Source organism: Aptenodytes patagonicus, chromosome 3 (assembly GCF_965638725.1).
Source record: "Aptenodytes patagonicus chromosome 3, bAptPat1.pri.cur, whole genome shotgun sequence".
In the NCBI taxonomy this organism is placed as follows: Eukaryota; Metazoa; Chordata; class Aves; order Sphenisciformes; family Spheniscidae; genus Aptenodytes; species Aptenodytes patagonicus.
The window spans coordinates 126,492,224-126,519,681 of NC_134951.1; the positions used below are offsets into that span (position 1 = coordinate 126,492,224).

Consider the following 27,458-nt stretch of genomic DNA (forward strand, 5'->3'; position numbering starts at 1 on the left):
TGCAAACACTCTCTACGCCATGCCTGCTAGCCTGCAGTTTATTATGAAGCACAGCACAAAGACTACATTGATAGTACTGCAGATAACATATCTTGATCTTTCACTTTAAGTCATCTCTTTCATCACTGAAATAACGTCAATAAATAGTCCTACAGCTACAGAAGTAAAAATGGTTCAGCATTTAAATATACCAAGAAAAACATGAAAATATTTGGAATTAGATTGTAAGACTGCATAGGGAAAGATCAGACTAGCAGGAGGTCGCGTGATTTGTTTATATGCATCTTCCTACCTAGCTGGTGCTTTAACTGTGTAACGTGCTGAAAGAGGTTAATGGACGGTTAGTGGCCATTCCTGCTGCGGAATTTGGACAACAGGATGACATGAGGTGTTTCATTAATAGAAACACAGGGGCCAGCTTTCTAGGATTAGACAAATTGGATTTTACCTCTCAAACATGAAGTGCGCTGTCAAACATAATTTATTCTTCCAAGAAACATGTCATAGATAAAGGAATGGAATTGTAAATACATTATAAACTGTACTTAGACTCATTATAGGTTAATGCATGATCCTAACCAAAGACATGTAGTGGTGCGGGCTGCACGTCATTGAACCGAGATCCTGTTTTAGAGTGATTTCACATGCAATTTTCAAGAAGCAAGACTAACTATGACAAAACTTTCTAAAAGAGAGAGAGAAATGCACTAAAAATGCAACCACACTAAGTATAAATACCTTGGTGAGTTGGGTGTAGGTAAATAGACTGACATCGACAGAAATCCGTAACTGAAGGTGCTTCATGCAGCACCTCAAGCCACTTCAGAAAGTAGTAACTGTTTTGATTCTAGCTAGAAGTAAATATAGTTGTAGAAAAAGTAGAGAAACAAATACATCAACACAATAAAATTGTACCAGCGTTATTAATTGCTGCTTAGCAGACTTTTTCCTGGCTTAGCTGTTTCCCAATAAAAACTAAATAACTGCTAAGACTGCACAAGGTGCGCTTTGCCTCCACATCTTCATCAGGCTTTGCCAGATGCTACCAGAAGAAGCCGCCTCTCCTGCTTCCCATCCCCTGCTCCCCGCCTGGCCCTGCGGGCTCCCTAGTGCTCCGTGCCAACACGCACGCTCATGTGGCTGCACAGCAAAAGGAGCCGGGGAACCGATCCAACTGCAATGACCCTAAGGGGGAAAAGGACATCTTGTTTTCAGCTCTGTGAGTTCCCTAGCACAGGGCATCCCTTGGTGCGCAAATGCTTCTGATGCTACAAGCCAGTCCTGGCACATCGTGGCTGAGAATACGGGGCCAAACAAGTGGGCTAAGGTAGTACTTGCAGTGCTGTGGGGCTGGTGCCAACTTACCACGTCCTGAATGTGAGTTTAGACCTCTGCCCCTCTTCTTGGGTCTCCACGGCTAGCTGGTGCTTGCAAGGACTGTAGAGCATTTCAAGAGAGGAAAAGTAATGTTTACCTAAAGGTTCGTCCCGACAGGACGACCGGTCTTTCTGTTTTAAAGGAAAAGTGGGCTCCGCCTTCCCCAATACAGCGCGTGGAGCTCAACTCTTGGGGCTCTTTGACACGCAATGCTTTGTGTTAGGCCCTGCTACCACTGCTTTCACGTGTTTCACCCCCCTGGCTACTAGTCATTAAAATTTAATGTCCTCTCCTTGGTCTTTGGTTGCCTCCCCAAGATAACTGCAGTCAGATGCTGACGCTTCATTCCTACCAGACAAGGCATGTGATTACCAGCCATCTCTTCTCCTGTTCAGGAGAAAGTCATTTGTAACAGAAGACAGGCACATTAAAAAATAAAAAAAAACATTTCCCACGTTTCTAAAGGAGTATATTCTAGACAGTACAGTTCATGCTTTATAACAGAAGTCCTACCTATAATATATATAAAAACAAAGAATAGAAAAATATTTTTTACATTTGAAAAAAATCTATTTGTTTTAATATAAAACTATCTCTAGTCTAGCAAAAAGTAGATGATTTCCACTGATATCAACTATTTCAAAGGAGCAAATAAACAGAAATATTTGCAACAGATTTAAATTAATGAGTTTAAATAGCTATTGCTTCTAAAATACATAAGCTTTCCGCCAAGTCTCCTTTGTGATGTTTTTTGCTAAAAATGCTCATCAGAATTTTTTTGTTCACTTCATTCACTCCAGCCTCGTGCTTAAGAAATAAAATTTATTCTACATGTAAACAATCTCTGGAGCTTTTAATTAAGCTCCTAATGTATATATACAAAGAAATCAGAACAGACACATCAAATTACACTGAAAAACAAACAAAAACAGTTGAATTATTGACAAGACTGGCTGAGCTGTGTGTGCCCAGCCGGCATGCTGCCCTCCCATCCCAGGGTTCGCAAAAGCATTTTTAAACCCAGTGTCAGCCACTGCCTGCATCACTCATCTCTGCATTTCAAGAAAGCTTTTCAAACACAGTAAGCCATCGTATTTCTTTCCCAGCCATAGTTTCAAATATTAGCGCTTTTGTTCTTAGTTTGTATATTTTCCTGTGGACACATACGACGTGACAAGTCAGCCCATTTTTTTTGCAACGCGACGACATTTCTTTTTGTTATATCCGCTAATCAGTGGCAAGAGCAACTTGGGAAAGAGTGATTCGGGAAGTACAGAGCCCACTCGAGTTGGCTTTTCAAGCTAAGAACTTATTATTTGAAGTAAAATTAAAAGCAAGCCAATCAACTCGCTCTGGGTGATGGGAATTTTAAAGAACACTGTCATGTCTCTCAAGAATAAGTAACACTGAACTACAGCTTTTTTTATTCTCTCCTTTGGTGATTTGCCTGTTGATTGCCCATTCGTTTCCTGGAGACATTTCTAAGCCCTCTACTTCCTAAACCCAAACAAAATCAATCCTGCTGCCAAACTGCAATCATACACTGATGCGAGAGCAAAGAACTGAAGGCAGCAAAGGAAGCCTTACGCCCGTTGCCTATGCTCACAGTCCCAGCAAGAAAAGCATTTCTTTCCTTATTTCATTTTGGGGGTGGGCTCGCTCTGCCATCAAGGAAACTGGAAAACACGTGACATACTGATAAGCATCCTATAAACAGGATTTTGGCTTTACCCATGAACACTGATTTGCGGCAACTGATATACATAAGCTCTAGCTTTAAAGCCTGTGGCAAACAATACTCTAAACCGACTTGGTTGTATAAACAACTGTCTCCGTGGTGCAAGGGAGCATGAAATCCACTCCCTCTGCCCAAAACTGGGCACATGGATTTCAGTGAGAGCTTTGGCTGTGTGCCCTTTGCTTTTTTTTGTGCATGCTGCTGAAACCACAGAACTTACCTTAACACATATATTGGTGGTCCTTGACCCGTGGTGTTGCAATTCTTAAGCATAATCCCATATAGAAAGGCACAGAAAAACATGCATTTCTTAGCTTTCTTATTTCCAGCCCCCTTATTTTCAGCAGGTAGAACTGTACAACGTTCATCTGGCCAGACTGGACTACGTATTCATGCAATTCAATTCTGTACTCCCAGGAGCAATCGACAACGTGCACCCAAGGGGAGAAAGAAAAATATCCATCTGCATCTACAGCAGGGTCCGCTATTTTCACGCAAATAAAAGCATTCTCTCCTCATCTTTTTCCCTAGTTTATAAGCAGGTTAGAATTATAAGCGTGTCTCATATTTAACTGCAGTTGAAATAACTTTGTATCAAATAGTTTTATATCATGTTTGACATTAGCTCCAAGACTGAAGGAAAATGCAATTTTTTCTTATTCTCTAAATAATCCTGCAAATAGTTTTGAATTTATCATCAGGATAAACTGCATGACTAACAGGCACAGTTACTACTCAGGGGAAAGCTTCTGACAACACTTTTACATTCTCATCACTCATCTTAATTCTGGGCTACTTAATATAGAAATCTCTTTAAAGGACGCTTTGTCTCCCAGTTCTCTAGTTCTGGGATCACACCTTTCCTGGATGTGCAAAACAAATACTTGGTCATTACAGGTTTTCTTCCAACAAGACTTCTGAAGCATATGCTAAGTGCTTTGATCAATCAGGCTCCGTAAGCAGACAGGATAGCGATACATTTCCTTTAAATGGGATGTGTGTGGTTCAGCCATCTAAACCCAGCTCAGACAATTCTGTATCTACGCCTGTCGGCTCTCATCACGAAGCGAGTTCACAGTGGATACTGTATGTAAGAGGAATCTTAAATAAGGGTGAGCAAACCAGTATAGGAGTGCTAGAAAGGTGCTCATGTTAGTGCTCCCTGCCTCTGTGGAGTTGCACAAACTCTTCAGTTTGCTTTCTGAGTGCTGGAACAAAGATAACTGAACAGATAATCTGAATAATTATTCCAAATATCCAGACAGTTTACAAATGTGACATTTCTTAAAGCCCGCGTGGAAGCACCTGATCTGGGGGCAGGGGAGAGGGAAGCTCACAACCCCGCCACCTACAAGCATAAGGTCTCTTTTTGGTCCACGTGGAGAGACAGAGGCCTCTGGAGAACAACTCATGGCTCCTCTGTCAGGGTGGCATAGCCCACGACATGAGCACCACCACCTTCACCGCACCTTCTCTTCCCCTCTGGCAGCACTACCAGCTGTGGGAGTCTCTCCTATAAACGTCCATTTTCCATATTGCCAAGAACAGCATCGTTGTAAAGAGCATAAAACTGTCTGAGGGTAACTGATGGCAGAAAGCTAACAGAGATTGTATAACATTTGTTTACAGCCTGATAAGTTTTACCTTGGCATTTGTAATTTGCCCAAAGAAGTTTTCAATTAGACTAGAAAACACAGTACCCCCCCTTTCAAATACATGGGCATTTAAATGCTCTTAATCAAGCTAGTATCTGATACCTAAAAAAACAGTAAAGGGTTTCTTTTAATTACATAATTTGCAAGTGTCATATGCAAAAGATTAAATTAGCAGTATCAAGTGATTATGCTTCCAGAGAACAAATCACTTTAAATATAAACCAAAAGGAAAAGCCAAGCATCATGAAAATATGACCAGACCTGAGCACAGCTTTCAAATTCTCCTTTTTTATTATGTAAGTAACAGTTAAATAATCCCATTTCTCCTCCCACCGTTGGCAACTCTCCTGACTCTAGCAGGATGTGAAAAATACAGTGTAAAAAAAATTAATACCCCCAACTGAAATACTGCCACAAACGTATCAGTGTCTTAAAAATGAGCTAGATCATATTCAGTGTTGCCTGGAACAATTTACAGCAGCAATAGTTCCTTTGAAACATGCAGAAGTGTCACCACCTTGACTACAGTGGGAAACACGACGCAACGATTAACGTGTCAATTATGATGACTTGCAACCAAGGAGAAATCTCACCCCTTTAACAAAATGAACGGTCACCATCTGCAAGGGCCTGATGTTCTCATAGGACCCAGGAGGAGTGAAAAAACTTATTTTAACTTAAATTACTCTAGTGCATACTAGCATAACACTAACACTGCCACCTCTACAGCAAAGATGTTTGGTTCATACTGCTGAAAAGCAAAATCTGTGCGTAGAACATGAGAACAAAAGCTGACCTGTAGGCACTGACCAAAGCACGAGTGAATTTCTACAGCAGCCTCAGCTCCCAAAGCACCCCAGTGCCTAGGGTCACCGCAGCAGACCACTCTGAAGGACAAGATGAAAGCAACTCCAAAATAAATTCTCCTCTCCTTTCAGCTAAAACCAAGCAAAACCAAACCTCTGCAGCACTTCTGAAAATGTTGTTCCTGCACTGACTTGTAAAACATGCACCCCGAGACATAAACAACCTCCTCTCCTCCCCTCCCTCCTGCCACTCACCCACCAACAACTTGCATGTTTACCCTGGTAGCAACAGTCCATGGCTGTGAAGAAAGACTTTACCACTGTTAAAAACAAATAGATACACATATTTTTGGAGAAAAAGGTGATATTGTCTCCTACAAAACCACAGTGTCCTCTGAGGTGCATGTAAACACAAAGAAAGAAAGGGGGAAAGATTGGTGGGCTGCAGCTCGGGCTTACTTCTAGGCGTGGAAGCAGCAGCCTGGGCAGATCCCCAGAGCCGGCTTTGGGAGGAAGGGCAGAAAGGCATCTTTCTCCTTATCAAGGCAAAACACAGCAAAACTGGACTAACTCGGTTAGCTAAAATCAGCTTTCCTTCTCAAATTGCCAAATGACCATTTTGTGGTTTAGAATTTTTTACCGAAACCATACTGTAGAGCTGTGCTGTACAGGTGCTGGAGCGTGTCCAGAGAAGGGCAACGAGGCTGGTGAGGGGTCTGGAGAACAAGTCTGATGAGGAGCGGCTGAGGGAACTGGGGTTGTTTAGCCTGGAGAAAAGGAGGCTGAGGGGAGACCTCATCGCTCTCTACAACTCCCTGAAAGGAGGTTGTAGCGAGGTGGGGGTCGGTCTCTTCTCCGAAGTAACAAGTGATAGGACGAGAGGAAATGGCCTCAAGTTGCGGCAGGGGAGGTTTAGATTGGATGTAAGGAAAAATTTCTTTACTGAAAGAGTGGTGAAACATTGGCACAGGCTGCCCAGGGAAGTGGTGGAGTCCCCATCCCTGGAGGTATTTAAAAGACGAGTAGATGAGGCACTTAGGGACATGGTTTAGTGGGCATGGTGGTGTTGGGTTGACGGTTGGACTCAATGATCTTAGAGGTCTTTTCCAACCTCAGTGATTCTATGATTCTAAGTCCGTGGTTGGCTTTCTTCTTTAACGTGATGAAGGGAGCCCGGGTCTCAGCAAAAGCCAAAGCAAAACCCCCACATCCCTCGGAGGGCTGGGATCTGCTGCCACGGCTCTATCAGCTATCCTGACGCACACTAGCTTCTTCTATTTGTCTCAACACGCAGGTAACCATTCAAGAAGTCTGCTTTAGTTTACCTGAATTCGGTTTTGCTGTTTTCTTTAAACATTTTAACGACATGCAAATTGCTACCATTATTTCTGAGGTGAATGTGACTGCCTTTTCCCTTTATATTGTGACCCTACCCAGCACGACTGTTCAGCTTCTGCCACTTCATTAGCAAACATCATTTTGAAGCCATTTATACTAAACATTCACAACTACAGCATACAGTTTCTCATATAGATTTTTTTCTGTATTTCATTAATCTCGGAGGAAGAAGGTTAACTCAGAGCACCAACAACAAAAAAAATCTTTGTGTAATTTCAGTTATGGCATCATCAATATTAGATGCGTTTCAAAACAGGAGAAAGGCGTTTGGGATGCATTGCAAGTCAGACCTGCAGTCAGCGCAGCTCCCCTGAACTACCAGAACCTTCCATCACAAAATTTCTTATAAAAATCACTGAGCTGGTAATGCTTTCTTCTGTATTTGGACAGAGCAAAAAGGTCTCATTTCCTCTGACCCATTTAAAAAAAAAAAAAAAATCCAATTTTTTACCAACTGTGATAAACTATAACGTTTAACGCTGTCCTAGGACCAGGACTGGATATAACTTTCTTGCAAGAAAAGAAAAAAAATCAGACCCAAAGCCCCTACAGATGGCCAAACCTTGCCAGATTCACAGCTTGCTGGAGAGGACCTAACCCCAGCAGCTCACCTTTCTGTCTGCACATCACATCTGCTCTTCAGCACAGGTACTCACTAACGCAGATACGGCAGAATCCAAACAACCTGGATTACGATGTTAATATTTGCAAGTTATACTGACACTTGTTTTTAGGATTCCTCCTGGAAAAATGAGGAAAAAACATGTTCTTTTAACGGGTGTTACAGTGATTAACCATCATTGGAAGTCTAGTATCTGGAAACTGGTCTCCCTCGATGGGAATGAACCCAGACGCAGAGGCAGCGCACAACAGGGTGGAAAAACATCAGCTACCATCTAGGCCTGTCCCTAAATTACACATTTGCAAGTTCATTCAAATTCAAAAAAACCAACAAAGAAACTGGATCCTGAAAAATACCGCAGCCAAGAACTCCCAGCCAAGGGTATTTCTTCTCCGAAGTAAGGTAACTGGGTTTTTATCCGAATTCCCCAAGTTAAACAACGTAACTCAGAAGCTCACAAACCTAAACCACATGGAATCCACCTTTAGAAGAGCAAACCTGCATTTTAATAGATTGCTGTAATTTACAATTACACACTCGGTTTTTTTCTGCTTTGTTTGGCGATTCAATCAAGATCGTTCTACTAGCTAAAAATAGAGCTATGCTGAACCTTAGCGTAAGATCAGCATTGAATCTGCCCTTTCTGCACACTCTCTTTCTAGGACACGCCACAATCCCAGAGCACTGGTACACTGTCAGTATTTCAGTAAGATCCTTGATATTTTAGGCTGGTTAATAATTCAATCTACACTTCAGGGGTATGAACTCAAGTTTATACTCAAGAGCGGGTAAATTCTGGAAATGTGTAATTCACCTACTTTCTTACACATCCCGTACGATGATTTCTATACAACAGGAATGACACATAGGTCCATGCACGGGATTTTTCAGCAGATCGATCTTCTCAAGAGGAATGAAGACCTGATTTTTATCATCACAAGACAAAATATGAAGGACATTGGACACTTACAGTGCTAATAACCATACAAAAGGCCATCCACATGCGGAAAATGGCACCTAATTCTATCTATATGCACCGCTAGTGCAGATCAGCCATATCAAGGATGGGCTACGGCAATTTTGCCCATTCAACTTTGTAGTGGTAGAAATGCTTCTCCTGGGGAAGGATGTATGCACGATGCAGCTGATAGCCAGAAAAACCTTGCTAAATCAGGTGTAGTTGTGTATCAATCTCAACACACAGCAGTCTTTACCAGGAATATGCTATACTTTATTCCAGTGAATCACCAAGGGTTGAAAAATGCATTAAGCAAACCTTTGGCCCTCAGAAAATGTTCTTTTAGCACTGACATACAGATAACCATTTTGCTCCCACGTGCACATGCTTGTGTATCAGCGAGTGTCGCCGTGCCATCCATTTTGCAGGAACATCCCTGCGGCTGGCTCATTAACACCCCAGGAGGGGAACAGAGTGTCTGAACTCCCTAGCGGCAACAGCTGATAATTTTGTTTATTTAACTAGGATTAGGCTGGGAGGTGACAGAGCTGAGAAAGCCAGACAGGCAACTCGCGCTTAACACAGCTATAAGGTTTTTTTTGTTATTGCCACACAAATACTACCCAGGATTTATTTAAAAATGAAGTATTCATATGCCTTACTTGGTAGCATAATCCTATTTATAATTAAAAAGGAAGGGTGTTTGGTTTGGTTTGGTTTCAGAAATATCCTACTGTATAAAAAAACCCAACTATCGGATATTTGGATGCACTTGCCTCTACCTTTTTACGCATCCACAGCAGACTAGAGCAAAAGAAAACAGTCTCATTTCTACTTGACGCTTTGGAAAAATGGTAACATGGATTTAACGTGAATATACTGATATTCTTACATTGGAAATAGCCATAGTTTCCTGCTGCTTTATAGTTCACACGGACCCTTGGCTATTTCCATTTGCTCCCATTAGCTTCCTTATCTGTAGCTGACTCTTTTTTAAGTCCCACTTTCACATTCCTAATAAAATGTTTCCCTGTGATACCGGTAGAGGTCTCCCTGCAGGACGCCTGTGTCACTACAAGGCACAGCAGAACACCTGCCATGGACATCATCTCACTGGTGCGGCTGGGATGTCCAACTGGCACAGACATGCCTTGGGACACAAGCAAACAGACTGAAAAGCCACAGCAATGAAACAAGGATTATTTATGGCAGGGGCTGTAATTATTTTGCGATCAAAGTTTTAGCTCGGAGAGCCAAGTTTCTTCCCATCACTTTTTCTTAGACATCTGTACTGGACAGCATACAAGTACGGATTAACAAACGTTAGGCGAATGTGCAGTTTCACAGCCAAATGTGCTTAGCTGCGAGACCAGGAAAGTGCTAATGTAATATGGAAGATAACGAACTTTGAAGCTGGAAGCTGTTCTAATGGAGTTTAAGCAAGCTTAAATAACTTCAGTATTAAAACTTTTTTTTACAACTCCTCTAAATCTCAAAAACAAATCTCTTGAGGTACAAGCTCTGACCAAAGACAGTTTATACTTATTTAAACTCAATCACAAATTGCTCAGTTCCTGCCATTTGCCTGAGGGTTTCCAGGCAGGGTTTGACATCCACTGCAGCACACAGGCAGCCCCATCCAACACAGATAACAACTTACCAACGCCGATCACCCTCCGCTCCTCCTCAGCTATTCAGCACCCTGCTGTCCTGTCCACCAGTAAATCGCTTTTCCCTGCAGAGCTGAGTAGGGGGGCACTTCCACCTGGTTGCGAAGAAACTGGCATCTCTATCAGCCATGGTTACTCAGGATCTACACCTAATGCTTCTGCTTCACAGTGGTCTCTTTTCTAAGCCTAAATGGTTTTGCTCAGTTCCATGAGGAGATACTGAATGAGCCACTTATATGCAGATGATAACAAATATATCAAACCTTTGCAACTAATTAAAACCTAGTAGTTTTTGCCAACCAGTTATTTACAAGATAAGGGATGCCATGGAAAATCACCAAGCTGGATTCCAATAAAATGGGGAAATTTAAATCATTTGTTCTAAACAACTGCAGAAAAATATTTCTGCTTTGGCATTTTCACTTGAGCCTGTTGATTCCACATTTGAAGCCTGAGGGTACTGCGCTACCATCAGATCTCTCTCTGGATGCATGGCTCCACACTACTGCTAAAATATATACTTTAATATTTATGAAATATTTCTAGATGGAGATTACCGCTCAGAAGGAAAGACCAGTATGACTCAGTTATTTAGTACCCTTACATTTTCCAATGAAAAATTTTGAAATTCTTTCCAAACTGAGCATTGATGACAGAGGCTGAATGCAGCATTTCTTATCTTTATGGAAAGCAACATTTTACTTATTAGTTTTCGTATTAGTATTGCACTTACGAGCCCTACTCATGAAACAGGACTTTACTCTTTTAGATACTGTACCAACACTGGAAAAAAAGGACTGTACTTTCCCAAATCTTTATGATCTTAGTGCAAGTCAAAAGGTAACACGTGGATATGAACACACAGGGGGTGCAAGATAACAGACAGATAATGTAGGACATTGACAGGCAATATTAACATCTTAGCATCACAAAAAGCACCTCCAGAATAACTTCATATTGTCCCAACAATTTTTAAATTTTGTGCGAGTCACTGTAAAAATGCCATTTATCAGATTCAAGTGAGCTTTATCACGATTGACAGTGGGTGTAGGTTTGTCGGCTGGACTTGCTGTCCCAGCTACATTCTCATCTCATTAGCGTTATTAGTTGTGAAGGCAGGAATAAGACATCCATGTCGCGTATCGCTGATCAGCAACACAAACATTAAAAGGCTGCCGATATTGGACAGGGCCTCGTCACCGAGGTGAGCCAGTGACAGCACACCACCACTGCACTGAAGCGCACAGGCAATGGCTGCCAACGGCAGCAACCGCGAGGCTCACCAGAAGCAGTACCTACCAGCCGAGAGATGCCACTTTGCAACCCACCTCTCCTCCTGTGAACCCTATGCCGCAGCAGGGAAAGGCAAGAAGAGGAATTTAAACCTTCAAGCTGAAACAGCACGGAGGTGATTACAATCAACTATGCTATCACAGGAAATATTACCGTAGCACTGAACTTAACAGAGCATGTGCTTCATGCAGATGTGAAGTGATGAGTCCATGCCCTCCAGTGTGCTACTTTAATCCCCCACCGCCGCAGTCTGAAAGCTCACGAGAGTGGCTTACGTATGGATTTAAAATAGTTTTGGAGTATTATGTGTGCCTGAGAGCACACAAAGCTGTTTCTGTCAATCTCTCTTCAAAATCACACGAAAAGTCATTCTAAAGGAGAAAAAGGAAAGGAAAAAAAAAAAAGGAAAAAAATATGTACGCAGGTTTATTCAAAAGCATCTTCAGCAGTAGCATTTAAAGCACAGCTTTACTGGCACTCTGCTGTTCTCAGCAACTCAGATATCACATATTTAATTGAGCAGTGTCCTATTCTACCTTTTCAAATTTAAATGTCAAGTTTTAAAATCACGTTTATAAAATGCCTTTGTGCTTCTTAAAATACAGTATTTCTTGTTACATACTTTGTACTTCGTACTTTGGCATGAAAGTATACAAACAAGAAGATATATGTTTTATAAATATAACAACAAAGAAAAACATAAAACCAAGTAGCACAAAAAGCTAACTGAAACAACCAGTGAGCAGGGAAAATAAAACATTAAATCTTTTTGGCAGTGATTCATAGTGAAAGCCTTGGACGAAAACCTGTGCTTTCTACTATACCCCGAATGTTAGTAAATAGTGAATCTGATGAACTACCCAGACAGAGCTAAGTTATACAGTTGACGACAAGCTTCTGAAAAGGTCCTAGTTCCCTAAAGATTAGAGGGTTGTAAATAAAACCACCTTCACCAATTTGGGCCATGCTGGTGGTGCACCGGGATGCTGATCGTCTCAGAGGTGGCCTCAGCCTGAGGCATGAGCAGCCAAGTGAACCGCGCTCTGAGGCCGGCGAGGAATCTCTGCAGGCTTCAGAGCGCAGGTGCAAAGCACTTGTGCTCATCCACTCCGCTAAGCAAGCCACTGTGTTTGAGACATGACTTGTGACCTGATGAAGCAGACAGAAAATGGCTACTGTGCTGCTACTGAATGCCCCAGGCTTCGTTTGCGCTTTCAGGAAGCTTTGCTTTGCTTTGCTTCCATAATAGCATGAAGAGCGTTTCTGATGGTGACATTTCTCCAGGTGATGGAGAAGTGAAAACCTGTTCTCCGTGCTCCCTGGATAGCAGCACCGACAGCTTTATCTTTGGAGATGAGACTCCTCCCCAAAGAAGTTAACTTTCAACAGATTTAAAAAACAAAAAACACAAACCCCAAGCTCAAAAGCATCCCAGCCATACCGAAACTTGCCTTCATTCCTGACTAAGCAGCAGGACTTTACTGGGGGCAGTGGGGAGACCTTTTCCGAAAAAAGTCTGCACTGGTGGGGAAAATTTGGAAAGGCGAAAGATGCCGGGTGCCATTAGGAGCCTGTTCAGCCTGGTGGAGAGAGGCGATGCCAAGCTGCAGGGAAGCGGGCAAAGAAGGGCAGAGCGAGGCTCATCCCCCCAAGAAGGGTCCAAGGCAAAACTCCCTCGCTCTCGCAGCGACCACAGCTCCCACGCTCTTTGCAGCATTTCAACTACTTGCATTTCCCCGTCTTTACAACCACGACCGCGTGAACACTGGTCAAGTATCATCCAAAGAAATTAATCTTAACCTTCCTTAATAAAGTAAAACTCAACCTAGAGAAAATTTTTTATGTTATTTAATCATCATTATGAAAAAAGCAGTCACGCAGAAGAACAAACAAATTGGGGGGGATGTTCGAGGATGTCACTGTTATCCCTAAGGTGAGTGGGAAGAAGGTGAGCTGCGTGCATATTCCATTTTTATTTCTTTTTGGCAGAAACAGAACATTGCTTAGGCATAATTTACATTAGAGTTTCTAATTTAGCACCAAGATTGCTGAAGGGAAAGCAACATGCATTTATCAGCAGATAAAAATAACAGCAATAGCGGCATTTGAGACAGGCAGAGCGACAGAAGTCAGTGCTGCAAAGGGCAGGCTTGTTGCTCTCCTGTGCGATCCATGTAGGTAGCTGACTTTTTCCAGGGAATTTACTGAGTGAACCAAAAAGAAAAGAAAAGGGGAAAAGAAAAAAAAAAACCTATCTGCCATTTCTCACATGCAGTCTAATCAGGGTGGTTACTAAACACAATATAATTGTCCCAGCACAGACTTTATCATAAAGAAATTAATAACTGCTCGGCTTTCAAATATTTCAGAGGTGACAGAGGCCTCTTTTGTTCTCCTGATAAACAAACAACCTGACCATAAAAGTCACGGCCTGCAAGCAAAAAAGTAAGTTCAGATACCATAAGGAAATCAAATGATTGAATTAGGTTTATTTTGACAGGCTCTTGTCATTGGACTCGTAAATTAGAAGTTAGAGCCTTATTCGGAGGCAAATCAACCAAGCGTTATCTGCAATTTATTTATTTGCGTATGTGTGCTTTGAGTGGGCTCACAAAAAGTTCTTCACCTGCATTTGTAAATTCAGGCAGTAAGTTAAAAAAAAGAAAGAAATAGATTATTAACAACATAACAGACAGCAGTCTTACTTTCTGCTTCTCTGCATAAATTTTACCCAAACATCAGTAACATCCTACTGATTCTAAGCGCAATGGAGTACAGAAGCAGACGCTGAAGACAGCAGTCTTGATAGCTCTGACAATTCAAATAGACTTGCACATCCTCATTTCCCTGAAAATCATCAGATTTTCAGTTAAGTAATTCTTTAGACTTTCTTTGTTAGTTTTTGAGCCCGTCTAGTTCATGAAATGTTGATTTTTCTCTACAGATGTGTTAGAAACCAGCAAACCCTCTGCGGTGAGGAAGAAGAGTGTAGTTTTTAAATTACAGCTGAGATGCTCAAGTAGAGTGAGATGACTTCGGGAGTATTTCAAGAAAACCCACTAAATACAGAGAGGCTGGTGATGGTATTAATAGTAGTTGAGGTCTTGGCAAATTTCTGACATTAAAAAAAAGCTTGATTATTTTTCTCTGTAGAGCTTTCTTGTTAAAGTGAGAAAATTTGGGGCAGGGGAGCTGCGAGTGTTTTTAAAATTGGGGACTACGCTCTATAAACATTTTGGCATTAGAGTGATTCCATCATTCATAATTTCATCTCCTACGGGTTCCATAGCATATGTCATTTAAAGAAATTCATTTCCCGCTGAGTGATTTATGGTATCTTTGAGGGAAAACAGACTGATCAAATGCATCAAAAGTTTTCAATATGAACATTTGCCATGGGGTTATTTCCTTATTCCTGCCAACTCATCCTGATATTTCGTCTTGCTACTAAAAACACTTACACAGTTGCATTAAGATTTTCGTTTCCATAGAAACTGTTATTGGCTAACGTAAATACAAGATGATAAAAAGTGTGACTTCCCTAGTCCTGCAAAGCATGCTTGTAGCTGCCAAATTTTCACCACCTAACCTTTCACCAGTATTTACTGCTGCGTGACATTTTTAGCTATGTCTCCCTTTTAAGAACATGGACACTCTTTTGAGTGGTACTTCCACGCTTCACAGAAGGTATGTGAATATTCAGAGCTATTCCTATGCCTCATTGTACAAAAGCATATGTTTCTCTTCCCTGCTGCTTCACTGTGTTATTTTATTTTGCAGACCTCTTCGCTAAGCTTTACAAGGAAAAAGATGTCTCTTCGTTAGTCAAAACAAAGCTCCAGAGAGTACTACCAGGTAATGTGCGAATAAAAGGAAATAAATAATCGCTTCATCGCAACTAATGATCTTCACATTCCTGCAGCACTTCAAAATACAAACAACGTGAGCCCTGAGCATCCTGACGCTGCACCCTGGCTGACACCGGCGGCGGCAGCTCTGAGTCCCTGAAAGCTGTGAGAAAAAGGCATGCCACGCTTCAACAAGGCTGCGCTGAATTTATGGGCAGTCACGTCTTCCGAAGGAAAAAATGAACTGTGTATTAATCTCCTGTTCTCAAAATTTCTCTTCCTCCCTTCCTAAATGATTCTAATGCTTACCAAAAAGGCAAAGTCCTGATAATCATCTTATAATTCCCCCACTTCTGTATAAATTTCATTGTATTTTGAATTCAGGCACTTTTTCCTAACGTACACAATTAATAACTCTTTTCTTGTTCTCTTCAGTACATCACTTTCATTTTTCTTCTCATATAGAGATCTGCTGCAGTGCTCTGTGCTGCCTGAGATTTGCCCTTGTTCCAAAGGATAAGCCTTTGCATGTATATTGCATTGAGACGGAAAACTCTGTTAACGTTTCTGAAAATAGCAGCTGAAGACAGAAGGACTCATCCCTGACAATGTGGAAAAAGAAGGCAATGCTGAAGCTTCTCAGTAACACAGAGGTCATTTGAGTATACTACTTACTGATTTTGGGTCTTCTCATCCCCCAAGCATCAAGTGTTCTGGTACCCACTAAAGACCTCCCTTCTACATCATTAGAAACCTAAGTTCCTATGAAAGACATACAGGCTTATTTTCAGATGCCTAAACACTCTGAGTGATGCAACCTTTAATCTTTGTGCCCCACTTCCTTTGCTGTAAAACCATTCTGACTCTCTGCCCAAGACCCACAGGGTCTACCTAACCCCCTAAATCTACAAATTCCCTTTGGGTGCCATTAGGCACCCAAAGTAGGACAGAGACTTGTGCAAGTCTCCTGAATTTGTCTTGTCTTCCCAGCCTTGAGCACCATTTGTAAGAACTGGTGGACACTGCCATGGATGAGAACACGTTTTGAGTTTCCTAGAAGGTTAAACACAAAGCCACTCTTACACCCAGAGGAGCTGAGGTGAGGCTCTAGGCTTCACACCATCCACATGGCAACAGCACTTCTCGGGGCAGCCACAAATTCATTACAGTACCGTGAAGCGTGAGAGCACAGATAATAATTACCATCAGCTGATAAGGCTATGACCTCGGCTCTAGGACTGTGGTCTAGTGCTGGGCTACTCTATGTAGTTTCAGCCAGGTCTTCTGGGTAACTATTCCTGAGGTCTGCTCAGGAATGTCTTTCTTTTGCAGACGCCTTTCTGAGCTACTCCCATACACTGCTGTCATGGCCAGGAATAGTGTTGGTGCTCTGCTCTTAAGTCTCCAGGGAACGGGAAGAACAGGAGAGAGGTTTCAAGAGACTCTAACAATCATCACAAACCAGAAGCTGGAGAAGGAGAAGTGGTTTTGCACTCTGCCAAGCAGAGCTGACCACCTGCATAGCTGCAACCTAGTGCTAACATACTAACTTTGAGGAGATCTCAGCTCATTCCTCGTGCTACCTTAATGTGACGACTGTAGGATGAGAGCTGCACTTTTGTGCCTTCAAAGGAACTTCTGAGGCTAAACGTAATAGGGAATGGACAAAGGAACCAGACCTCCTGGATGAGAAACCCAGAAAGAAAAAGCTCTGAGCTTATGAACAGTGTACGGTAGCATAAGTGCGTTTATATATCCCATTTTTGGAGTCTACTATCACGCTTTTTACCCACACTTTGGCCTAGGGAATAATACAAAACATGAGCATGCCTAATACTACCTTTCTCCAGAACGCAGACTATGCCCATTTAGCCAAAGCCAAGGCATTACAGAAGACAATCCATAGCTTGGACTTAATCACTGGAGCAAAATGTTAACACATTTTCAACAAATTTAGGGACACTGTGAAATAGGATAAAACAAAAAGAGTACAATGCCTTCTAAATAAAAACAAAGCATTTGGCTGTTTATCCTTCATCGATGAAGACTTCTCCAGAATGAAAAAGCTTTTTTTTCTTATGATAATGACTAGAAGATGTAACAACAAACATGCAAGAACAGTCACGAAATATGTATGTCTGGACTTCCTGAAAAATATTGTGAAAAGTGAATGTCAACTAACAAGGTTGAAAGAGAAACTAACTGAAAACCCCTTTGTGTTTCTCTCTCTTTTTCAGAAATTAAAAATATTGATGATTGTGCAGAAGGTACACTGAGTGCAGCATGGGAACAGACTCTGTTTCTAGCCATCAAAAAGACCAAGAGCTTGGCAGATTAATTAAGCTATCAAAGAAACGTCCCCGCTGGTGGATATGACAGCATACGGGGAAGAAGCGTGTATTCCAGATGGTGATGGGGAGGAAAGAGTTTTTTGGTAATTATGACTGCTTATAGCCCTCTAAAATCATTACTTGCTGATGGTCTTCTGTAGCAGCACACCTAACAGGTTCCGGTAGCTTACTACGGGTGTCGTTAATGACACTGAAATTTAGTTTACTATAAAAATAAAAATTAATTACATTTTTTAATGTAATACAAAAGTCAAGGCTTATTAAAGATGACACTTATTTCTATCAAAACGTAGCAGTAGATCAGAAATACACTAAATGAGGTTTAAAGATTCCCACTAACTTAAGTTTTTAAGGACAACCCACAGATGAAATCCAATCTTAGAATTCTGAAAATAGATTAAAAAATTTGCATAAACTGGCAGAAGTCCCCTAACGCAGTATAAATTGTCCAAGACTATGGCAAGAGGGAGGGGTGGTGGGGGAATGAAGAGAAAATCACCAAAATCTCTTGTTTTACAGTGAAAGATGCGTCAATGCACAACAGCACGTTGTCCTTTCCGCCTGGCAAGGCTACTACAGGAAGCAAGTTCCCAAGTCAATCATGATCCCACCAGACCATGAGAGATTAACTTCTGGGATAGCTAATAAACCTGTGTTAAGTGGTACCACGGCAGTAAGAAGTATTTGTTGCTGAGGCAACTAAACTCCATTCCATGGCCACAGCTTATACCGTAGACTGTATTACATACAGGGCAAGAGGCTCTGCAGGTACCAGTAAACCACACCAGAGCCAGTCTGCTGGATACAACTCAGACTCGTCATCACAACATAATCATCATGTGCATCACGCTTTTTCCGTGCAATGAGCAGATTGTGAATGACTTCTTTGCACACTACATGAGGGAAGCTTGCTCCCCCCCGCAACCACAGTTCATTATTTATGCTCACCTGAGAGCAAGGGTTGCTCCCACATGGAAGTAGAGCCGGGGAGAAGAGCCTCTGAAAAGCTGGGAACTTTGACAAGTATCATGCGTACGTGGTGCTGCTCTCTTAAGCCAATAAACCAGGGTTTTTACTAGAAACCTCCATGCAATCACAAGCTGCTACTGCTTGAGTTAGAGCCAAGCCTTCCTGCTGCTATATGAGTTTTAGATCTTCTGTGGATGTGACACAAACAGGGCTTCTGTAACGCTTGCTCACCTGCAGTCAACACTCCTTTGCTCAGCCCCACAACGTGGATCAAAGGAAAACCGACACGACTGACCCCAAAATGAGTGTTTTGTTTCACGCTGTTTGCAAGATCCCATCACCAGCCAACCCAGGTGCTGTTTTCATTCTGCCCACACAAAAATCAATGACAAAAAGCAAACTCATGCACACAGGTGGTGCATTTCACCACCCTAAAAGTTAGGATTTTCTCATACCCTTCATTTAATGCCACTGCTGTCAAATCCGTAACATGTTGTAACAAAACCAGCCTTTATGTAACCTAATAAATAAAAGTCACTGAGGCAATAGCTATGCATAAATTTTAGCTAAAAACATTTTGTTAGAAGAACATGAATGTCCTCCGTAAAGCGGGTAGCATTTTAAAATAATGTTCTAGCCATTGTTAATGCTTTATTGCTATTCATCATAGAACCATTAATCATGGTGAACTCATTTGGTATTAATGTGGATGTCATAAAGTACTTCTGTTGCATTTCAATTATAACTCAGCCTTTAAAATGCTGCCAGCACTACATGGAAAGCTTTGAAAACCAAATTTGAATAGTCTGTTCAGAGATAACTACAATCGCATTCTGGCACAGAGAAACAACCTTTTCCATTCCTAATGCCTACCCTCAAGGTGCTGAGGAGCCTGTGGGGCCCTGACCCAAGGCTGGGTGCAAGGAAAAGGGAGCCCAGTGGGAGGCTTCAGGGAAGCCACAGCCATTTTCCTCCCCCGAGATGAGGGTAGGAGAAGCATTCCTTCAGGCTGCTTCAATTCCACCGGTTCAACCGCGACTAAGTGGCAGCAAGACCATACTTTCAGGCCCCTGAGGAGATTTCCTTTTTTCTTATCACTCCTGTGATTCCCCGAGGCACTATCTTGCTTCCAGAGCTGAGTGCTTTGTTTTTTTTTCTCTGATGTGTAGTGTCTGTCCAAACAAAAACACCAGAGAGAACATATATCTACAACCTACTGTCTTGAGAGACAGCACACGAGTATGCAATACATCAGAGCAGACCTAAGGGAGCTGATATCCTGACCTCTCTGATGACAGTTTAAAAAAAAACAACCCTCTTTCTGGCCTCAAGAGGCACTGAAAGAGGAAAACAGGCAGCACAAAATGCAACATGGACCTAAACAACTATCAGCTCCTTGCCATCAGGGAAGCCAGGAACTTGTATAAGTTTACCTTGACAAACCAGGATTTTTGTTCCCTCACTGCCAGCAGAGCATCCATCAGCATTCTACATACAGAATCAAATGACAACAGCTCAACAATCGTTAATGCTTCTCATCAGAAACCGTGTTAAATGGAGAAAAGACAAAATACTTCTTATTAGCAAAGGGAACTTTTTTGTTTTTTTAAATTCTTGCATATAATTCCCATTCTATTTCATCTAGGTCATCAACGTAACATGTAAGCACACAGCAAAAATTCCTACCTTGGGAGCTCTGGCATGTTTTCCGCATCTGGCATCTTTGACAAGGCTGATATCTAGCAGCTCAGTCTCCTAGAAGGAAAAATTGCAACACAGATGAGTCAAAAAGCCTTGTTGTGTTAACAGTGCCCCACTTCCCACATCTGTCAGGGGTTTGCTGTTTGCAGTGACGCCTGTCCAAACTGAGAACAGTTTCAAGGAGTGCTCTGTTGCACTTAAGCTATTCTAATAGCAATACTAAGACCTTAGACACATAACTTGGTTTCCTTAAAAATGTGCAGGTCTTTTATGATCTACAGAATATATAGAAGCTGTACGAGTCAAGCTTATTTCCTGGATCACTAAATACCAGCTGCTGTGCCTTTTTTTTTTCCTTCCCTTTTTAATACAATTTTAGCATTTTTATGCTAGTCACAGTGTGAAAAAGGCAACGTTACAAACAGAAAACCCTGCCTCTGCAATAGAAAACCTACTTCATTTTGAAAAGTGCACATAAAACCCAAGAAGTTGTTATATCTACAGTGATAACAGGTTCGACAATTTTAGTGACTACTGCTCAGTGAAAACCATGCACTTTTGACAAGCATTTCATAGTTCATACGTTACTCTTGAGTTGTGGGTTATACAACACATGCCGTACTTGGAAAAAAACGGGCACGTGATGACAGCTTCTGTTAGGCAAATCCCTGTCCTCCCCTACACACGTGTAACATGAAGAATCTCCTTTCCCTGATAACCCCTTGGGTCTCTACCCTCCCTGCCGGTGCCTGGCAGCACGGGAAGGACAGGGGCTGAGCCAAGCCCACGGTACCCTGGGGGCACCTGCCAGTGCCAGCCCAGCAGACTGCACCCACCCCTCCGGGATCAGCACGGAGCATTCACTCCTCCAAACACGCAGCGAACTATAGCCTTCAGCCAATGTAATTTTCCCCAATCTCATCCTGCAACAAGGCATTTTCGGATGTTGCCATGTTGGTTCTTTCTTGAATGCCTTAACGTTTATGGGCAGGGAGTGTTTGGAAGGAGGGGAGGATGCTGGAGACTGGAGCAGCGCAATTCCCAGCTGCCGGCTCCCTCGCAAGCACGCACATCCATGCGGCATTAGGCGTGTTTTGCCAGGAGCAACACCAAGTCTCCTGCGAGACACAGCAAGAACATCTGACCTGATTTAGCATTACTTGACAATCTTAAAGCACATCTTAATACTATCCGCCTCATTTACGCTAGCATTTGGACTAATAGCCCATGTTAGCATGGCTCAATTACATACTAAATATATTCTAAAAGTACTTCAGCAGGAGCGTGACCACACCGCAATTAGAGCTATACCAGTTCAATGCATTACAGCCTTCCAGTAGTAATTGCAAATACTGCATAGAGAATTTGAAATCTCTGGGCTGGACAAAGCCACTACTATTTTTTTTTTTTAATTCCAAGGAGAAAAGAAAAAAAAAATATATTTTCTCATGGACATGTCGTTTTGCCACGGATTAATTTGTATCCTTATTTCTTTTCCATTTTAAGGGACCCGCTCCTGCACAGCTCTTGTAGACCTTTACTGTCTACTAAGACATTAGCTCTACCACCAAATTCTCATGCAACCGTACATTTATCACATTCCCTTCTGTCCCCCACATCAATCCCAATTCTCTTCTGTACCTGCTGAACTTGCACGAGCATTCTTTTGACTCTTCATCTAGCCTGTTTAGGGGAAACTTGGTCTTTGGAGACCTTTATTTTTTGTTCTTACTTGCCCAAAAGAGGACAAGGGTATCAAAACTCGCAGGGATTAGAAAGAAGTATAGGCAGGGTCACAAAAGGTGGTATTTTGTAAACCTCCTTAGGAAATCACCCAAACTACACCAATACACAAGGCATACGGACACAAGCACTCTTCTGACAGCCCTGCGGCCTCTCACGTGGACGGCTGATTGCTGTACGTAAAAGCTTGTCTACAGCTGTCCCTGTTCCAGCTCAGGAGCACCTGACAGTTTGTGAACCCAACGTTCAGGTCCAGTTTGAAGCTGATCTTACTTCCAGATCTAAACTACGTTGATCCTTATCCTGCCCAACACGAGCACAGCTGATACCAGGAGTTAGGGCAAAGCTCAATCCTGAGTGCAGAAAAGCCCTTAGTGCACCAAAGTCCGGGTAATCTCTCACTATTCAATGAGACAACTGCGAAAGGAATACCTAAAAATCACAGAGGACAGCGAGCACTAGCTCTCCAACGTGACTGGTCTCCAGGCCTGGATGGGGCCAGCTCCTCACCAAGGGGAAATGGTTGCAATGGTGAAAAAGCAATGCTGATTTCTACCAGCCACAGATCTGTTCCTAGGTTTTACAATAACATTCCCACATTCATATCATTCCTCTCAGTGGAATTTATGTCTCAAGTCCCAGTGATGTTGGAGTAGTGCAAATATGTCTCCATGTATTTTACTACTTCTGAAATCTAGTCCATGCCACATTTGCATCTCAAAATGCAGCATGACACTCCTAGTGCTCATGCAGATCCTACAAATTATTTGTCAATTAAAACATAATTTGTTCCCCTTCCCTTTTCTTTTAAAGAAGTGTTTATATATATATATAAATTTATATATATTTTTATATATAAAATATATATATATAAAATATATAAAATCACAGAGAAAAGAGCCAAAGAAGCACTATTAAATAGCTATGTCTGCAGGTATGGTAGCAGGTGCTACTTTAAATAAAACAGGAAAATGGCACACTGGAGGGCTTATCTTTGAGTTAATGCATGTGGCCATTTAGATACTGGCAGAAGTGAAGATAATGAAATATGGCAGAGCTGCATTCAGGTTTATCACACTCAGAGCAAGAACTGCGGCAGGAAACAGGAGAGTCACGACATAATTATGGGGAGAAGGAAACCAGACAACACTGCACAAAAGGCAAGAAATTGAAAAGAAAACCAGGGCCGAGAGCCAGAATATTCCATGAGCATCAAGCAAAGGGAAGCCAAGGCAGGACAGAGACAGGCTGGAAGTCCATCAGCAGAAACAGCGCAGAGCAAACATGCAGAGCCAAGCATGGAGATGACGGCGCTTCAGATTTACAGACCACGCGCTCGGCAAGGGTGGACGTGCCCAGGTTTGTTGTTATCGGACAAGAACATGGCCTTTGGGGTGAGAGGCCAGGGGTTATATTTACCACAACAAATAATACTTGAGCCCCGAAGCGGTCTCCAGCCCACTGTGAAATGTTCTACAGAAGCTATGGGCACATGCAGAGCATGTCGTAAAAATAAGATTCTACTGACTGAAAGGACTGACAAGCACTAAAAATAAAGGCTTTAACAGCAAACACATGAGAGAAATGAAAGATGCTGAAGAAAAATGGATCTTAAAGATGCTGAGCCACACAGAGTGAATTTCAGAAGTTTTTTTGGCTGGATTGGTCTGGCATTTTAGCTTTAAAAAAAAAAAACAAACCAGAATTAATCATTTATTCACTTACAAAAGTGCAATTAGACCTCCCATAATAGAAACATAAAAAGATGCTTTTAAATGGAATAACACACATTGGAAAGAGACAGAGAAAAGGAAAAGGCAACAACCAGCACCCCCAAGGACAGTACGAGGAACCTGAACAACCCTGCTCGGGTCTGCATCCTCCTGGATGGAGGAGGATGAGGAGGTATAGGGTTGTTTTGGAGTTTTGACTACTACTTTCAAGCCGCTTGCATGCCACCAAGCCACTTGCAGAAAATGTGATAGCTTGAGGACCCAAGACCTAGCAATGACAGGTATTCTAAGAAGAATAGGGAAGAGTGGAGTTTTGTGGGACTACTTTGACAAGACCAGCTGGCATGGCTGTAGGAAAGGTTGACGCCCTGAACATCCATCTTATGGCCTCACTGCACTGTTACCTCTTTGCTGTGCTACCTCTCTGATATCGAAAGCAGGTTTTATAATCCTATCCATATATTCCTTTATATCCCTATTTTACAAGACCATTTAATTCGGGAGGATTCTCTCCTAGGTGGTAATTACGGAAACCACAGGAAAATAAAGCCCAAAGTCTCAGCCACCATCCGATATCAGAAAGGAATGGTCCAGGTTCCATAAATACATTTTATATGTATGTTCAGGTCAGCAGAAGCAATAGCCTGATAGATGCTATAGCTTATGCTCTAAATTAAGTAGATGAGAGCAGGTTATGCATCCATGTAAGTGCCTCTGCAGGCAGCATTCAGCAGGGTTTAGATAAATCAGAATTCATAATGTGTCATTTCTTAGAGGTTCTTTGGTTCAAAAATACCAAACCTCCTGGAATTCCCTGACCCCTGGGCACTTGCTTTCATCTTTCAAACAAATTAAGAGAACAGAGAGCAACTTCCTCCCAAATGACAGAAAAGACAATTTCCTATTTCCCTATTGCAAAATGTGGACAGACCTTTGTAAAGGGAAAATACACTTAACTACTGGACAGAAAAATGCCCCATTTCCTGTGCAGCAAAACAGCCCAAACCCTCCTCCGCTTAAGTCAACAGGAGTTTTGCTACTGACTTCCTCTGTGCAGCCTTGGAAACCGTACTCTGTGCTGCACGAGGCATGAAAGCTATCCAACTGGAAAAAGAAAAAAAAACAAACCCCAACAATCAAAAACCTTTGCAAGTCCAACTTTTCCCTGTTTAGAGACCTCCAGTCACTGCTGTTGAGAATTATTAATCTTGCAATAGAGTAACATCTCTTAATGCAACTGGTAGATCCCCCCAGTAATTTATAATACAGACATTCCAGAGCAGTGAATTATTAATCCTACCATGTTTGTTTTCAATTAGCAGCTGAGACAGAGACGCATTCATATAGGGTTAGATTGTGCAATGTCACTTTTATGGGTGAGCACACACTCACAAAAGCAGTAGATTGTGCAACCCTCAGTGACTGCTTGAGCACTTATAATTAGGCCCGTCTGAATTTAATATAGTAACACCAATTTATACCAGCTGAGGATCTGGCTCACTCCTATTTTAAACTGCCCAGAATGATGCCAAGTGAATCACAGTGTCTTGGGAACTTGCTCGTGACGTAACCCCAGCTACAAAGCAGGATTCCTTATCAATCCCGCTGGAGAGCTCTGCTGAAGAGCCATCGGCAGCTCGGCGGGCTGAGAGCGGGATCAAGCGTCCTACAGAATTTCACAAAAACTGTGTCAAGGAGACATAGCAAAAGTGGGTGTGCATTACAACAGCTGCACAGGTTTGTTGGTCCAGATATCTAATTACTTTACTTATATGCCTAACAAAAATAATTCCACTCTGCTCCGAGTACTCACTGTGGCTGAGCAGTCATGTATTGCTCTGACCTACGTTTGTTCAACCTCCATTTCCACGTCCCTTCTGGTCAGATATTCTTTTTTTCCCCACTGTATGAAGTGTCGCTGCATGCTGCCAGCAACTGTGGAGCGCCGTTCTCACGGTCATGTTGCTGTAGCCGTTGCCATTTAGGGATACGGTCTAACTGATGCACTGCTAATTAAACTCTAAAAACTCATTTTCCACTTAGCTTTGCAATCTGCTGCTTCTAGTTTCAAATCTGAAGAGGAAACCACGTGCCTGAAAGCTTCCCTAATTCTTATAAATATTACCAGTCGATCTAATAGAAGACACGACACTGCCTTCAAAGTTTGTCTGATGCAGTGCTGGCCAAATAAACTTTGAAAAACTAAGCCAGTTTTGTAAACACGCACCACTTAGTGCTACTGGAGGGCAACATCTGGTGAAAGTTTTCAAAGGGAAAAGGCCATTTTGCTGAAACAAACTTCAGAGACTTAAATGACATCTTCTATTGGGAATAGTTAATCATAATGAAATGATTCTTTAACATAGAAAGACTCCATTTTAACATTTTCTGAACATGAAAGCATTGAATATTTCTTGAAGCAAAAAATTTATGCCGTTCTAGGTTACTTTTATTTTTATTCTGCATTTTAAAAGTGTTATTTCAAATAAAAACACAAGTGACTAATTTCCTTACAATATGTTGGAAAGATAATGTTAAGACCAACATGAGAATCCGATTGGGAACAATTACAAGTTATGCTAAAGAACTATCTGTCCCTATAGATTCAGAGTAAATATATATGCAAACTCAGCAGTTTACAACCATTTATAGACTACACCTCATTCATTCAGGTTTCAGAGATTTTGACAGCGTGCTGATCAATCATCCACACTCAGATTACTCCAGGACTGACATTCTCTGCAGTGAGAATGAACATTCAGCGCTGATTTAGAAAGGGTGCTTTCACAGCTAGGGGATGTCATATATAATCCCCCTGTTAAAACCATATCTATTTTTCCTCATTATCATTAAGAGTAAATTGAATGAAACACAGCAATTTGTCTCCTCATCCCAAAGGAAAACTGTGGAGGACTGGTGAGGCTGATGTAACAGAAACCTGCATCAACGGCTATAGGAAGAAATAGCAAGGCTGTCAATGACATTAATGAGAGCTGAGCTAAGGTAGCGCTGTGTTTCCCCGAAAGTCCCGTTATATAATTCATAAGCTGCATCCCACCAGAGACAGTCCCTGAAGAAACTGTCTCCATGTTTCCTCCTGGCAGCACGTAATTCAATTATCAGGCATCAAAATCATCTGCTGTGTCAATAAGCAAGCAGCACAGCAGCACATACACCCTGAAGTCAATGGTAAAACTCTCCCTGACAATAGCAAAGCCTCTTCCTGCATAAAGTTGTTCTTCACAAGTTCAAAGTATTTTTTTATTACCTTCCCACCTACTCTTTTTAACAAGCCATTGAAAATTATTATATTGACGCTGTAGCTCGCCAACCTGCCCAAAGCAACCAGACCTCTTCTAGCTCCTTGCAGGTGATGCTCTCCTCACACAGGTTATGAAGCAGCAATTGCAAGGCATTCAAATAATGGAACAAATACTCAGGTTAAACTGAACACACATTTCTAGATTAGCCATTGGCTTCCCAAAGGGTTATTAAAATTTTTTGTGTTCAAACTTGGTTAAAGCGATTCCTGAATTCTCTGCCTTCTAAACATCTATTACAAAATCCAAAGCCCAAAACAAATCCACCACCCTGGC

General features: G+C 41.9%; 1 protein-coding gene across 3 annotated transcripts in view; it reads right to left on the reverse strand.

Annotated features, from left to right (window-relative positions):
* Window positions 1-27,458, reverse strand: part of PLCB1 (phospholipase C beta 1) — a 412,203-nt gene that overhangs the window by 277,713 nt on the left and 107,032 nt on the right. For all 3 annotated transcript variants that reach the window (XM_076335119.1, XM_076335120.1, XM_076335121.1), the window contains exon 3: window positions 20,372-20,440. In XM_076335119.1, coding sequence (XP_076191234.1) covers window positions 20,372-20,440 — 69 coding nt within the window. The remainder of the gene's footprint in view (window positions 1-20,371; window positions 20,441-27,458) is intronic.